This window comes from Mesoplodon bidens, assembly GCF_964165515.1.
Source record: "Mesoplodon bidens genome assembly, chromosome: 15".
NCBI classification, from domain to species: Eukaryota; Metazoa; Chordata; class Mammalia; order Artiodactyla; family Ziphiidae; genus Mesoplodon; species Mesoplodon bidens.
In genome coordinates, this window is record NC_138171.1 from 8,143,061 (window position 1) to 8,157,710 (window position 14,650).

Consider the following 14,650-nt stretch of genomic DNA (forward strand, 5'->3'; position numbering starts at 1 on the left):
AGTCTGGCGTAGGAGGGAACTTCCCTCTTCATGCCATCTTTTTTTTTTTTTTTTTTTTTTTTTTCTGCGGTAGGCGGGCCTCTCACTGTTGTGGCCTCTCCCCTTGCAGAGCACAGGCTCCGGATGCGCAGGCTCAGCAGCCATGGCTCACGGGCCTAGCCGCTCTGCGGCATGTGGGATCTTCCCAGACCGGGGCACGAACCCATGTCCCCTGCATCGGCAGGCGGACTCTCAACCACTGCGCCACCAGGGAAGCCCAATGCCATCTTTTTTTGCCTTGATTCCTTTACCATGTACACATAATGTAAAACACTAGTAAATTAAAAAGACTTCATATATGCAAAAGCCATCTTTCACTGTAGGTAATATGGGCCTCTTTCTCCTTCCCTCCTTCCTTCCTTCCTCCCTCCTTCTTCCTTCCTTCCTTCCTTTCTTGTCAGAAATTCAACACTGCCTTCTGAAATCCAAAGTAAATCAAAAAAATATTTTTTTTCAAGTTATCTGTTCTTGTTTTGTGGTCTGACACAAGTCATAGCAGCACAGGGGCATCCAAAGTCTTCTCTGCTATTTTCCACTCAGGTGGCCTATAGCAGGGCACTGCAGAGACCAATTTGGGACTAAATGGGATATTGGGTGTGCTTGGGCATGCTCTTCACATCCACAATCATGCTTCTGGCTCACAGGCAGACAGGTGGAAAGAGAGGGAGGTCAGACATTTGTATCTCCATCTTGCCACAGTGGAAGCGGAGGTGTGAGAAGTTCAGTGACACGCTTTGGTCACAGCAGAGGGCCAGCAGCAGGACGGGAAAAAATCAGGCCATTCTTATTCCAGCCAGGTTTCTCGTCTCCACATGTTTGTCCTGTGCCGAGGGCTGCAGTTTGGATACTGCAAAAGGGCTACCAACAAACATCACCCAATAGAATTCCTCAAAACTCTTGGAACTTCTTGGGATTTATGAACATATGTACTCGAGAGATGCTAGGGCTACTGTCTGTTTCATAACTGAATATGCAAAATGTTATTTCAGGGTTTTATTCCTTTACTTAAATGTTTATTAAGCATTTACTATGGGCAGAGATGCTAGTCTATCATCCCTCCTCCCAGCTGGACCCACTTGAAGCATCTTACAAGACTGAGTGAGTTAATAAATACATTGATTGGGCAACATTAGTTACTATGCATTTGTTTGATTCAATAAACATATTTTTTTACCCAATATATGTTGAGCAAATTTTCAGTTTTATCATTTTAACTTCAGAATAAAAATAACAAACACAGCCACAGTTAACATATGATTTATCATATCTTCTAGGTCAAAGATTTTGACACAGCATTTCCCAGGAAGGTGCTGTTCTAAGAAAATAAATCATCGTTTATGTGTTTCTAAATCCTTACTTAATAACTACTTTTTAAATTGCGTAAATGTCATTCCTAAAAGAAAAAAGACTGCAAAACTGAAAAGATTCTAATTATAAAATTGCCAAGAACTCAGCGTCATGCTTGAGAAAATCTATGTACAAAACAGATTCACTTTTCACCTACTGGATTAGCAGAATCTTGAAACAGCTCTCAACGCACACTTTTGCAAGATGGGAGGAAAGGGGTGGGTTCATAGATTTCTGGGAACATCCTCCAAGGCAACTTTGATAAAATTTTACATGTGAATATGCTTTGGACAATAAGTCCACTTCTAGGAATCTATTCACCAATATGCTCATCATGGGATGAGATGAGGGGGGGTTTGCAGCACTGTCTGTAACAGGGAAAAAGGAATTACTCAGATGCTCCACAAGAGAGAAGCAGCCTGAACTCAAACTTAGGTGCTGCCACGTGTGACTTGCACAAAAATTTAACATCACAGTTAACTCAGTCTTTTGATCTGTAAAATGGACATAAAAACTCCTACTTCCTGCACATATTTAATAGTAAGTAAAAGGAAGAAAGGAAAGAAGGAAGAATGGATAAATAAGCAAGCAAATACAGCAAATATACCCATACACTGGAATTCTGATTATTGAAAACAATGATATGTTGCTAAATAAGAAAAGCACGGCTCACGGGGCTTCCCTGGTGGTGCAGTGGTTGAGAGTCCGCCTGCCGATGCAGGGGACACGGGTTCGTGCCCCGGTCCGGGAGGATCCCGCATGCTGCGGAGCGGCTGGGCCCATGAGCCATGGCCGCTGAGCCTGCGCGTCCGGAGCCTGTGCTCCGCAACGGGGGAGGCCACAACAGTGAGAGGCCCGCGTAATGAAAGAAAAAAAAAAAAGAAAGAAAAGCACGGCTCAGATGAGTATGTAATTATATATGTCACGTACACACATACATTCATGCACACACAAAAAAAACTTTTTATACATAGACTCTTCTGAAATAAACTGTTCACAGAGGTTGCTTCTGGGGAAGGAAACTAGACGATTCCTAGGAACAAGGATGAAAAGAATCTTACTGTTCAATGTAGAAACTTTGTACCTTTGAATTTTGTACCAAGTATACACATTACCTATTCCAAAAAACATCAAATAAAACTTAATTTTAAGGGGGTCAACTCAAACCTCGAGCATTAATTGCTGAATTCCCTGGTACTGAATTTGCAGATTACATACCAGTAGCAACTCTGAGACATCTTAGAATATCCTACCACTCAAAAATAGAAAATACCACAAAATCAGGTGGGACAATAGGCACAGTTTTCTCCTTGTCTTCTTACATGTGAATGTCTCATTCCATTATTCTGACCTGCAGTAAAATCATTTATTCATCCAATCAGCAAATATTGAGCATTTACTATAGGCTAAGAGCTGGGGATACAGCAGTGAATAAGATAGCCAAGGTCTTTGGTCTCACAGAACTTACAGCCTAGTGGGAGAAGACATACCCTACAAAGAAATAAATTAAGAAAAAAATGTATCTGGCACAAAAATAAGAACAATGTTCTAGAGGGATGTGAGGGGAAAACTTTGGATGTGATGATCCATATAGGTTGGTCTCAGGCAGGAACTATAAAGGTAAAATCTGGATACCAAGAGAGGGCCAGCCAGAAGAAAATCAGAGAAAAATCATCCATCAATGGAGAAGATGGATTCAAATGGACTAAGACCTCTCCTGGGGCCAAGTCCCTGGGAATGTTCCTCTCAAACCACACTTCACACGACATTTTCCATCTGAATTAATGGATGTTGAAGACCATACTAGTTTCATAACATTTAGATTTGGGGTCACTGTTGGTGAAATACAACCCAGGCTCAAAAAGTGGTTCTTTGGCAAATGAGCTAAAATACCTGCTATTGGTAAATGGAAAGCTGGAAATCTGAAGAAATTGTTCATATGAAAAGTCAATGAACTCTTTCACTAGGGGATTCAAAGAGGTATGATTTCTTAAAGTTTTTTAGAAATATTTTCTTGTACTAAGTTAATGTGCAGTATTAAGATAATAAAATGCATTTTAAGACTATAGCGTTTTCCTGAATAGTGTAACTTGTAATAAGTAAAAGCTTTGAACTCAAGCTAGTGTTTTAATTTGAGTTAGTAGTCCATTCATAAGATAGGCTAATTTCTCTTTCTATTAACCACTAAAGTATTCATTGTATAAATGAATTAAGGGAAGATAAAATAAAAACTTAGGCAAATTGAGACAAGTTTGTGGGTTTGGGGGAGTTGGGGGTGGGAGGGGACACACACACCCATGGTCATATCAGACGGAAGTTCCTTAGAGGATGGTATTGAGTACATGGGATATCTTTTCTTAGAACCCTATTTTCAATATATTTGTATGAAATCAAGCCATACGGCAGCTACAAGTAAAGAATTTTTCACGAAACCCACTTAAAAAGATAAGTACAATCATCTTGTTTCCCAAACTTCAGTCACGCACAGCACACCATTTGGATTTGTGCTGCATCTGAGTTCTACCACCTACCCCAACAGTTTTTACTGCTTCTTTGTAACACTTGCACTATGTGTTAATTATCTATTTTAAAACTTCGCTTTTTAAATTAAATAAATTTATTTAAGGAGGAAACTATATATTCTTATCTTAAATGGAAAACCAGTATCACTCGAAGGTAAATGTAAAATGTAATACAATATAGTGTTAACGAATACAATAAAATATGATATTTTTGAAGACTCTACACCTAAGTATGGTTTTCTATTAAAAGGTCTCCTAGCCGACAGCTCCTTGAGCTGAATTAAATAAGAAGTAGCACTTTTTCTCATTTTATAATTCAGTGCTGTTTACTGCCCTAAAATGGTCTCTCAAGACATGATTCTCACATTTGGGGAAGACGTCTAGAGTTAATAAGCAAAAATATGATGGTCAATCTTTAATCAAAGGTCTGCCATTTTTGTCGAACATATTCAACTATGTATTTTCTAATACAGTGTTTCATCAGTGGCTCCTAAATCCGATGTTATAAAAATGATTCGCTAAAGTTAACGGCAAGAGGAAAGTACAATGCTACCTGCTGTTCGTTACCAAAGCCGTGACTCTTCTGCTGAGATACAAGTGAATTAATTTCTACCAGACAACAAACAACAAATATCACCTCAATCTCTTAACAATAAAATTAAAAATCAACATTACAGACCTTCATGAAGTTTCTACTGTGAGTCAGCACAGGATTAAGAGTTTGATGGTATCTTTTATGAGAAGCATATTATTATCCTCATTTTTGTACATGAGGAAGCTAAATTTTGGGAAGAGTAAGCAATTTCCCCAAGGCCACAAAGTCAGTAAGTGGCCAAGTTGAGATCCAAACTGAAGTGTGAGTCCCAAATGTACGCTATGTCCACCAAGGAAAAAAATAATGCACAAATTCAATTATGAATGAAAGAAGGAAGGGAGGGAGGGAAGAAGGAAGGAAGGAAAGAAAAAAAGAAAGAGAGAGAGAGAAAGTGTCCCAGCAAGATCTGTAGTAGTTATTGTCAAGACTATTCTAAAAATGCACCAATTCAATGAAGGAAGGAAGGAAGGAAGGGAAGGAGGGAGGGAGGGAGGGAGGGTCCCAGCTAGACGTGTAGTCGTTTTAGTCAAGACTAAAATTCATATTGAAACCAAAGGACCTAAAATACCTAAAACAATTTTGAAAAAGAAAAAGTGGGAGGAACCAGTTTACCCTATTTCAAGACACTGTACATATATAGACGTATCACTGTACAATGGAGGCACACAAAACAAATGGAAGAGGGTAGAGGACCTAGGAATAGATACACATAAATATGCTCAATGGAGAAAAGTCAGGCTTTTCAACAAATGGTCCTGGAGCAGTTGGACCTCCATAGGCGGAAAATGAACCTACGCCTAAAATGCACACTGTATATAAAAACTGACTCAAAATGGATCATGGACCTAAATGTAAAAGGTAAAACTATAAAATATTTATAGTAGGAAAGAAAAGAAGTAGGAAAAAAATAGTTGGCATCTTGGGCTGGACAAAGCATTAGTACCAAAAGCGAAAAAAAACCTGATAAATTGGACTCCATCAAACTTAAAAAATTTCTGCCCTGTGATAGACCTTGTTAAAAGGATTAAAATAATAAGCTACATACTGAGAGAAAATGTTTGCAAACCACATGTCTGAAAAGGATTAATATCTAGAACATACAAAGAACTCTCAAAACTCAACAGTTAAAAGCAAACAACCCGGGCTTCCCTGGTGGCGCAGTAGTTGAGAGTCCACCTGCCGATGCAGAGGACATGGGTTCGTGCCCCGGTCCGGGAGGATCCCACATGTCGCGGAGCAGCTGGGCCCACGAGCCATGGCCGCTGAGCCTGCGCGTCTGGAGCCTGTGCTCCGCAATGGGAGAGACCACACAGTGAGAGGCCCGCGTACCCACAAAAAAAAAAAAAAAAAAAGCAAACAGTCCAATTAGAAAAAGGGCAAAAGACATGACTGGGCATTTTACCAAAATGTATGTACAGATGGCAAATCACAACACGAAAAAATGTTCAGCATCACAAAGAGATGTCAATCATCATCTCATCATCACAAGGAGATGTCAATATACACACATCAGAACGTCTAAACCAAAACTGACACCAAAAACTGGGGGGCAACACCAAATGCTGGCGAGGATGCGGAGAAACTAGATCACTCATGCGTTGCTGGTGTGAATGTAAAATGGTCCCAACCACTGTGAAAAACAGTCTGGCAGTTTCCTGAAAAACTAAACATGCACCTACCAATACAACACAGCAATTGTACTCCTGGGCATTTTCCTAGAGGTATGAAAACTTACGTTTGCACAGAAACCCAGACCCAAATGTTTATATCAGCCTATACATAACAGCCTAAAACTGGAAACCACCCCCAAATGTCCTTCAATGGATGAATGGCTAAACAAACTATGGCACATCCATATCACAGAATACAACTTAGCAATAAAAAGGAATGAAACTTTGATGCCCACAATACCGAAGACAACCATGACAATTCCAGAGAATTATGCTGAGCTTAAAAAAAATCCCAAAACGTTACATACTGTATGGTTCCATTTATATAATATTTTTGAAATGATAAAACTGTAAAAATGGAAAACAGATTTGTGGTTGTCAGGGCTTTAGGGTTATGGGAAGGGGGAGCAGAAGGGGCAACTATAAAAGAACAACACGAAGGACCCTGTCATGAGGGAATGCTTTGCATCTTGATGGTACCAATATCAGTATCCTGGTTGTGATACTAGCGATTTGAAGGATGTTACCATTGGGAGAAACTGGGTAAAGGGCATGCGAAATCCCTCTGTATTATTTCTTACACCTCATGTGAACCTACTATTATCTAAAATTTAAAAATTTAATTTAAAAAAATGAGACAGTGGTTCTTAACCTTTTTTGGAAATTGTGGAGGGTGGGAGGTGACAGGGTTTGGGACACAAATGTCCTGATCTTAGAATCTCATAAAAGCTATGAGGTCACCTGAGAACAATCATGTGCATCTTATCCATAACACAGTACACACAGCTAACATTTATGTTCTCTGAGACCCAGGGCATCAACAGAGGCTCAGAACACTAAAAAAAGAAACACAGCCCCCCAACTGCTCTGAAAAAATCAGCTTCCAGATACTCATCCAAAATGTAGGCATCTGCATTCTAGAAAGAAGCTATTTTAACTTCAACATTCACATATATCTGTGGCATTTCTAAACTCCCAATTTCATTTTGAATTTCGCAGAAACAGGGGTTTGCAGGAGGGAGGCATCCTAATCTCTTCCTGGCTTGGAATCCCCCCAAATTTTATTTCCACCCAACCGGGATCAAATTCCTAGAGGAAGAGGAAAATCCAATTTCCCCTTCCTCGTTTCATGAAAATGCAACTGGAGATACCTGCAGATTCTCTTCACTTCAATATTTGACCTGTTACTCAAACTAATTCATCCTTAACTAGAGTGAATACATTAATCTCATGTGAACAATACCATTCCAAAAGCAGGTTGTCAATTCCTTGAGGATGTTGACTGTATCTGTCTTATTTAAGGTGGTTTCCCCTGAGCTTCTTAAAACGACTATTCACTCAATAAACATTTGATGCATGATAAAATAAACGACATCAAATATATCCCAAATGAAAACTAAATTCTTGAAATACCAAAGATAATGATCCACAAAAATCACAAAGCTGCTTAAAAAATAAATATTTCTAGCCATCTAATGAATATCATAAAAAAATACATTGGCAGATGTGGGAAAAATCATCACAAAAGTAATTTGGTTTATGCCTACACACAAAATCACTAAATTGGCCATTCTTCGCTTAAATCAGTTTTGGGGATGATTAAGGGCTGACTTTATGCATAATTAATCATACCATCCACAAGGACCATTGAATAAAGATGACTAAAATACCAGCTGGAAAGCACTTCTGACATGGAAACCAGGGAAGCTGATTCAAATGGAGCTAAAATACTGAGTACTCTTAGGCAATACTTAGCAAGTGTATTCAGTCTAACTGACCATCAATTTCACTACTGGAAGTTAGCCCCCGACTCTCTTTTCCTTGAGGAAGGAAAAGGATGCTTCATGAATCTTACTGAATGGTTGTATGTGTTTGTGTGCATGTGTGTGTAAATACACTCATGTACTGATGGTACATGATGAATTTATTCAATTCCTATGATTTTTTTTTTTTTTTGCGGTACGCGGGCCTCTCACTGTTGTGGCCTCTCCCGTTGCGGAGCACAGGCTCCGGACGCGCAGGCTCAGTGGCCATGGCTCACGGGCCCAGCCGCTCCGCGGCATGTGGGATCTTCCCGGACCGGGGCACGAACCCGTGTCCCCTGCATCGGCAGGCAGACTCTCAACCACTGCGCCACCAGGGAAGCCCCAATTCCTATGATTTTGATGTTATGAATATAACTTTGCCACGATATCATTAAAAATACACAGACCCCTGATCATCTATAAATCCAAAACCCTAAATGAAATATGAAACCTCTCTGGCATACTGGGTCAAGTGAAACAGAGAAACAAAGGAGTGAGAAAATATTTCTGCCTAAAATTTGGCCATTAATTAACCAGTTTTTCAAATCTACTCTGCCACCCAAGAAAAAGATGCCGAAATTAACAGTCATGCCCTAGTCTGATGAGCTTGCTCAAACCAAAGTTACATGCAGATGGGTTTCTCTGGTCCTGATACCTTTGCCATTTATCTAAGGATCATGAAAAATCCCATAAAGGCAAATATCCCTTCCATAACCTAACATCGGTGCTTTTACATTAATTATTTCACAGATATTAAGTTTGGTTTTCCTAACTAAAGAGCAAGGTCTTTGAGGATGAGAGCTATTGTAGTGAAAGAGATGAAAATAACAGCCATGTAAGTATCATCATCCTCTAACAGCACTAGTAGGAGAGAGAGCGGTAATAAACATTAATTGGGTTTCCACTGTGTCAAGCATTGTGTTAAGCCTTTTATGAGAATCCTCTATTAGGTGGATATTATGAGTCTCCCTATTATTACAGAAGACTGAGGCTTATAAATGCTAAATAACTCACCAAAAGTCACATAACCAGTCGCTGAATTGGGATTTTAACAGTCTCATGTCAGAGCGTATGCTCTTAAACCAGTAGGTAGTGATGGATTCATTCATTCAATAAATCTTCATCGAGTGCTTTTCCATGCTGGAAACTGTTCCAGGCACTGGGGTTCAGCCCTCATGGAGTGTCCCATACCATTTGGGAGATACAGGCAATCAACAAGTAAAACATACAGACCGGTAAGTGAGGGCGTGGTAAGTCTAGAGAGGAAAAAAACAAAGGGATATAGCGGGAGAAGGAGGGAAGAGATAAAACAGGGTGGCTGGAAGGCCTCAGTGAGAAGGTGGCATTTGCGGAAAGGCTGAAGAAGGTGAGGAGCCAGCCAGGAAGAGATAACGTGGGAAACAGCATTGCAAGCAGAGGGAACAGCAAAAGAAAAGATTCTCAGTCAGGGGACTTCCCTGGTGGTGCAGTGGTTAAGAATCTGCCTGCCAATGCAGGAGACACAGGTTCGATCCCTGGTCTGGGAAGATCCCACATGCCATAGAGCAACTAAGCCCCTGCGCCACAACTACTGAGCCTACGCACCACAACTACTGAAGCCTGTGCTCTAGAGCCCACGAGCCACAACTACTGAGCCTGCATGCCACAACTACTGAAGCCCGCATGCCACAGCTACTGAAGACCGTGCACCTAGAGCCCGTGCTCCGCAACAAGAGAAGTCACTGCAATGAGAAGCCCGCGCACTGCAGAGAGGCATGGCCCCCGCTCGCTGCAACTAGAGAAAGCCCGTGCGCAGCAATGAAGACCCAACGCAGCCAAAGATAAATCAATAAATAAAAGATTCTGAGTCAGCACAGGGCCTTGGAGCCCGCTGTAGGGCTATAACTCTTGGTGGTCTGAGCAGTGAGGGAGATAAATTAGGAGGTTATTATTCTACAATATTTGGGGGTTTGGGCCAGGGCGGCAGTGGCAGGTGATGTGAGAGGTAGTCGGATTCTAGACATGTTTCCAAAACACAGCTTACAAGACCTCCCGATGGACTGGTTGTGGGGCTGTGACAAGGAGGGAGTGAAAAGGGGGGCTGAGTTTTTATTGTTTGCTGCTTGCTTGCTTGACTGATTTTTACCAGGGCAACTGAAATACTAGGACCTCTAGTGGCTGAGATGCAGACTCCAGGAGAAGCAGGTTTGGATGAAAAAGCAGGGGTGGCTGGACATACTGAGACCAGGAGACGTCCAGATGAGGATGCAGGCTAGACGGGAGAAGAGGTCCTTGGTACATAAAAGCACAGAGATGCTATTGAAAGTCGGGTAATCGAGGGGGACAGCATGGAGATAAAGTGAACAGGTGTGAGTTTAAACTCTGAGACTTGCAGAGTGGACAAGCCATGGCAATTACTGACTGGGAAATCCTCTCCGTTGCAAAGGAAGAAACCAAGTGAGGGCAGTTATATAATGCCATCTAAGCCACTGTGATAGGTTAATGATATGCAAATTGCCTAGTTCACCATTCCTCTAAGAATACATTTTTTAGTGCCTTTTGTGGATTTGCCAGATAATTGTAGACACACCCCTCCAGAGCCCTCAAAACAGCAACATCGACATTATCCTGAAAAAGTATTGCACCCAGAGCCCGGCTTGACACCTCCATGAACCAACGGATGATGAAGCCGGAGAATAAAGATGTGAAGATACTAAGACTTTTGAGTTAAATGGATTGAGTTTCTTTAAGCTTTTTGATGTTTATAGAAAAAAGCAAGTCTACAAATATTTGATTGTTTAATCACTTAAGCTGCTTAGTATCTCAACTAAAGGTGACCACTTATTTGCAACCCATCTGAATGGGGATGGTCTGAGACTATTTCATGCCCCACTGAAAAATCACTTACATGTATATTATTTGTAAAAAATTGCATCCAATGAAAATGTTTGAGAGCTGCATAAACATTTATGCCTTTGGACACATCTAGATAGAAAGATTTAAAAAAATCAATCATTCCTATATCCTTCCACCAATCCTAACTCATCTCTGATTACACCAAAGAAATAATGAAATGAGAATCCATGCTGTATGCTTTCACTGCATTTTCACAAATATTATCTTATCCAATGCTCACAGCATCATTAAATAGTGTTCATTGTACAGATAAGAAAACTGAGGCCAAGAGAGGTCAAGGGTCATAGAGCTAACAAGTAATAGAAGGAAGATTTGTTCTCTTTTCTTCTCTTATCAAATCTGAGGGGTCGGGCTTCCCTGGTGGCACAGTGGTTGAGAGTCCACCTGCCGATGCAGGGGACGCGGGTTTGTGCCCCGGTCCGGGAAGATCCCACGTGCCGCGGAGCGGCTGGGCCTGTGAGCCATGGCCACTGAGCCTGCGCGTCCGGAGCCTGTGCTCCGCAACGGGAGAGGCCACAACAGTGAGAGGCCCGCATATCGCAAAAAAAAAAAAAAAAAAATCTGAGGGGTTATTCCCTGGCACACCAGCTGCTTACGATTAAATGTTGTTTTCTTGTTTAATTATAAACCCTCCCAAACATGGTTCTAATCCACAGACACTTGTCTGAATTCCATTAATAAAACCACCATGTCATATTAGTTCCTCAAGGGGCTTATGAATTGCAAAGTCAGGCCTTTACTCTGTAGTTCAATCCATGTTCAATGTGCACTAACTGAGCACCTACTGTGTACCTAATGCAAAGCCTCCTGACTCTTTGAGACTTCCACATGCTGCCTGCTGTTCTAGGCTATCTGCAGCCTAGATTAATACCACTAACATTTCTTACTTTGGACGGAGGGTCCCTGTGCCATTTTCCTGAAGCATTCCTCTTGGTGCCTCCATTATAAAACTTTAGTTTGCAGTACTTTCTGACAATTATGTAATCAGCCTCTTCAGTTTATGTAAATAAATTATATCATTAGGACAGTTTTTGAAAATTAACTGGTGATAAAATCAAACTGAACAAATAAAACCAGATTTTGTTGATTATATTTTTGACCTTTTCTCTCCATGAGCAATAACCATCATTCAGTAAATATTCTAAAATCTATTGGAGTGTTAACACAGACACAATGAATAAATCCTGAGAAAGTACACTTCTGGTCCGCATCCAAGATACTGTAAAATATAAAGGGATGCAAAGTGAACTATATTTCCTTTCCTTCTGTTTCAAATATCTGTCCGTAAACATTGGCACACACGGGACTATATAGTGTCAGTAATATTACAGAAAAAAGTCTCAATTACTATAAACTAGAAAGTTATGGTAACTAGTCTTTCAAATAAATCACCATGTGTCACAATTTGGCATAAACTCTGATCCTTATGAATAATTCACATTTTGTGCATTAATAATTCATGTCCTCTTTCTATTGGAATGCTCTCTAGCACAGAATGGATGTCTCTTATCAATTTCCTCAGTTGACATGATGGAGTAAATCTAAAATTAGAATGGTGTTTTCTAATGCTCCTTTTAACATTGTAACACTCGGCTGGCCCTTAAGGTTACAAAAAATATAAAGTTCCTCTTATTTCTTGCCCTTTGCATGAAAGTCACTATGTTAAGTACCCTAACAATAGTTGGTCCCCTTGATGAGAATATTTGCATAGCAAAAAAGAAAACCAAGGAAACTAAGGGTTATAGGGATTGGTTAGTTCTGTCACATTTCTCCCTAATTATATATTTATATATTCACTATAACATGGGGCCTAGCTGCTAAAACATGGTAACCAGCAGGGAAAGAAAAAAAAGAAAGAGAGAGAAAGAAAGGGAGGGAGGGAGGGAGGGAGGGAGGGAGGAAGGAAGGAAGGAAGGAAGGAAGGAAGGAAGGAAAGGACCAAAACAAATCAGGGAAGAGTTTTTAATAATTACAGATGTTTCCCATCAGCAGATTTTCCTCCCTAACTGTTTAACACTGTGAAACTGCCTTTCAATTTTCAGTAAAATTATCTGGTACATAAAAAAGTCCAAAGACCAAATAAGAGAAAGGTGCCAATGACATATATTTGTGGAGAACGATGTTCGATTTATTACTATTAACTTTATTCCCACTGTGGCCATTCTTCATCATTACTGACCTTATTTTTTCAGACATTAGGAAAGTAAACTTTTCTCCCCAAACTCCCTCGCCCCAAAGCACACAATAAACAGAAACAGCAACAGCACTTGACACAAGGCAAAGAAAAATGAGGTAGTTTGAAATTAAAAAAAAAAAAAAAATCATTCCAGTATCCTCCACCTCCCTCAAGAATTCCTTTGCCATCCCTCAAGCCCAGAGAAGCAGAATGAGTTCTCTGAGGTCCATCAATGAAGAGCAAAGGGGAAAAGGGCAGAAGAGAGGGTGTTTTAAGAGAGGAGCCATCCCTGGGCCAACATCCGGTCCCTGACAAGTAGCCTCTGGTTCATTCATTCTTCCTTTTAGTACATATTTAGGGAGGGAGCACTTGCTCTGTGCCAGGTATTATGTTCCGCCCTAAATAGTCCTCCAGTGGGCATCCGGTGTGTATTCCAGCAATGAATCCACTACCCAGGCTCAGGACGATGGAACCTACCCACACCGCCTTTGCCAGCACCTGGGCCAGGGGTGGGTCACTGTCCAGGACCCGGAGTCTGAAAAGACTTCTTCTCCCTGGGGTCAGAGGGTCCCTGACCTTGTTCACACTCAGAGCGTCTGCCCTTTCCTCAATCAGTCCATCGACCCCCCGGAAAAGTTAATAAGTTGGCGGCGAGTGGGAAGAGGGGCACCGGGGGCAGCCGGCGGGCTCAGCAACCCCGCCCGGGTTTCTCAGCTCTAACTCCCATGGCTACCGAGAAATATTTATTTCCAGTAGACGGGCTCCAGTGGCTACTGAAGCCGACCACGGGGCCACCATCAGAAGGCCAAGTCATCCGAGAGATAAAGATAGATCCATTACATACCTAGACCCGGCCTTACAGTGGCAGTCCCAGGAGATGTGGGTTTAGGCTGAGAAACCACAGCGCAATTCTCCGGCGCGCTGCCGGGAATCTCCTTCCACCCTCCAGGGATGCTGGCTAAGGATAAAGACAATTGACCCGGTGAACGGGGGGGCGGGGGGAAAAAAAAAAAAAAAAGGATCGATACTTACCCCTAGGCGTCTGCTCCGGATCCTCACGTACCCTTGCTTCACTATGTCATTAAAATTGGAAGCCATCCCGGACAGCCAGTGACAACCCCCCTCCTCACCCAAGCGCACGCACCCTAAGTGGCTTTGGGGAGGGCTGAGGCCAGGGTCAAGAGAAGGCTTTGGGGTGGGGAAGGAGAAAGTTGACAAGGTGAAGCGGCTACGGCTGCGGCCCGGCGTGGCTTCAGAAGGCGCACATCACTTTCTCTGTCCCCCAAAACCTGAAAGTGGGCGGCCGGTTTGCAGCCACTTTGGGGGAGCGCAGAGAGCGCAGCGCCGCGAGGCGAGGCTGGAGCGCCGGCGTCAGCTGACTCATCAGCCAGCCTGCCCGGAGGAGGAGCGGCGGCTGCTCAGGGATCCAGCCCAGCCTCTTCCCGGGGCCCCGGAGGAGAAGGAGGAGGGGGGAGGGGGGAGGGCGAGGAGGAGGAGCCGCGCGGGGCCGGCGCCTGGCGGTGGCCACCCGCAGGCAGACACACGTGGACGCGCTCACTCTCCTCCTCCCCTCCTCTCCCGCCCACCTCTCCCGCCCCCAT

The 14,650-nt window shown here is 42.3% G+C and overlaps 1 protein-coding gene across 1 annotated transcript in view; it reads right to left on the reverse strand.

Moving 5' to 3' along the window:
• DOK5 (docking protein 5) overlaps nt 1-14,419 on the reverse strand; it is a 140,346-nt gene extending 125,927 nt beyond the window's left edge. The window contains exon 1 of the mRNA XM_081256541.1: nt 14,082-14,419. Within this exon, the coding sequence (XP_081112667.1) occupies nt 14,082-14,147 (66 nt within the window). The 5' untranslated portion in view covers nt 14,148-14,419. The remainder of the gene's footprint in view (nt 1-14,081) is intronic.
• Nucleotides 14,420-14,650: the final 231 nt, after the last annotated feature.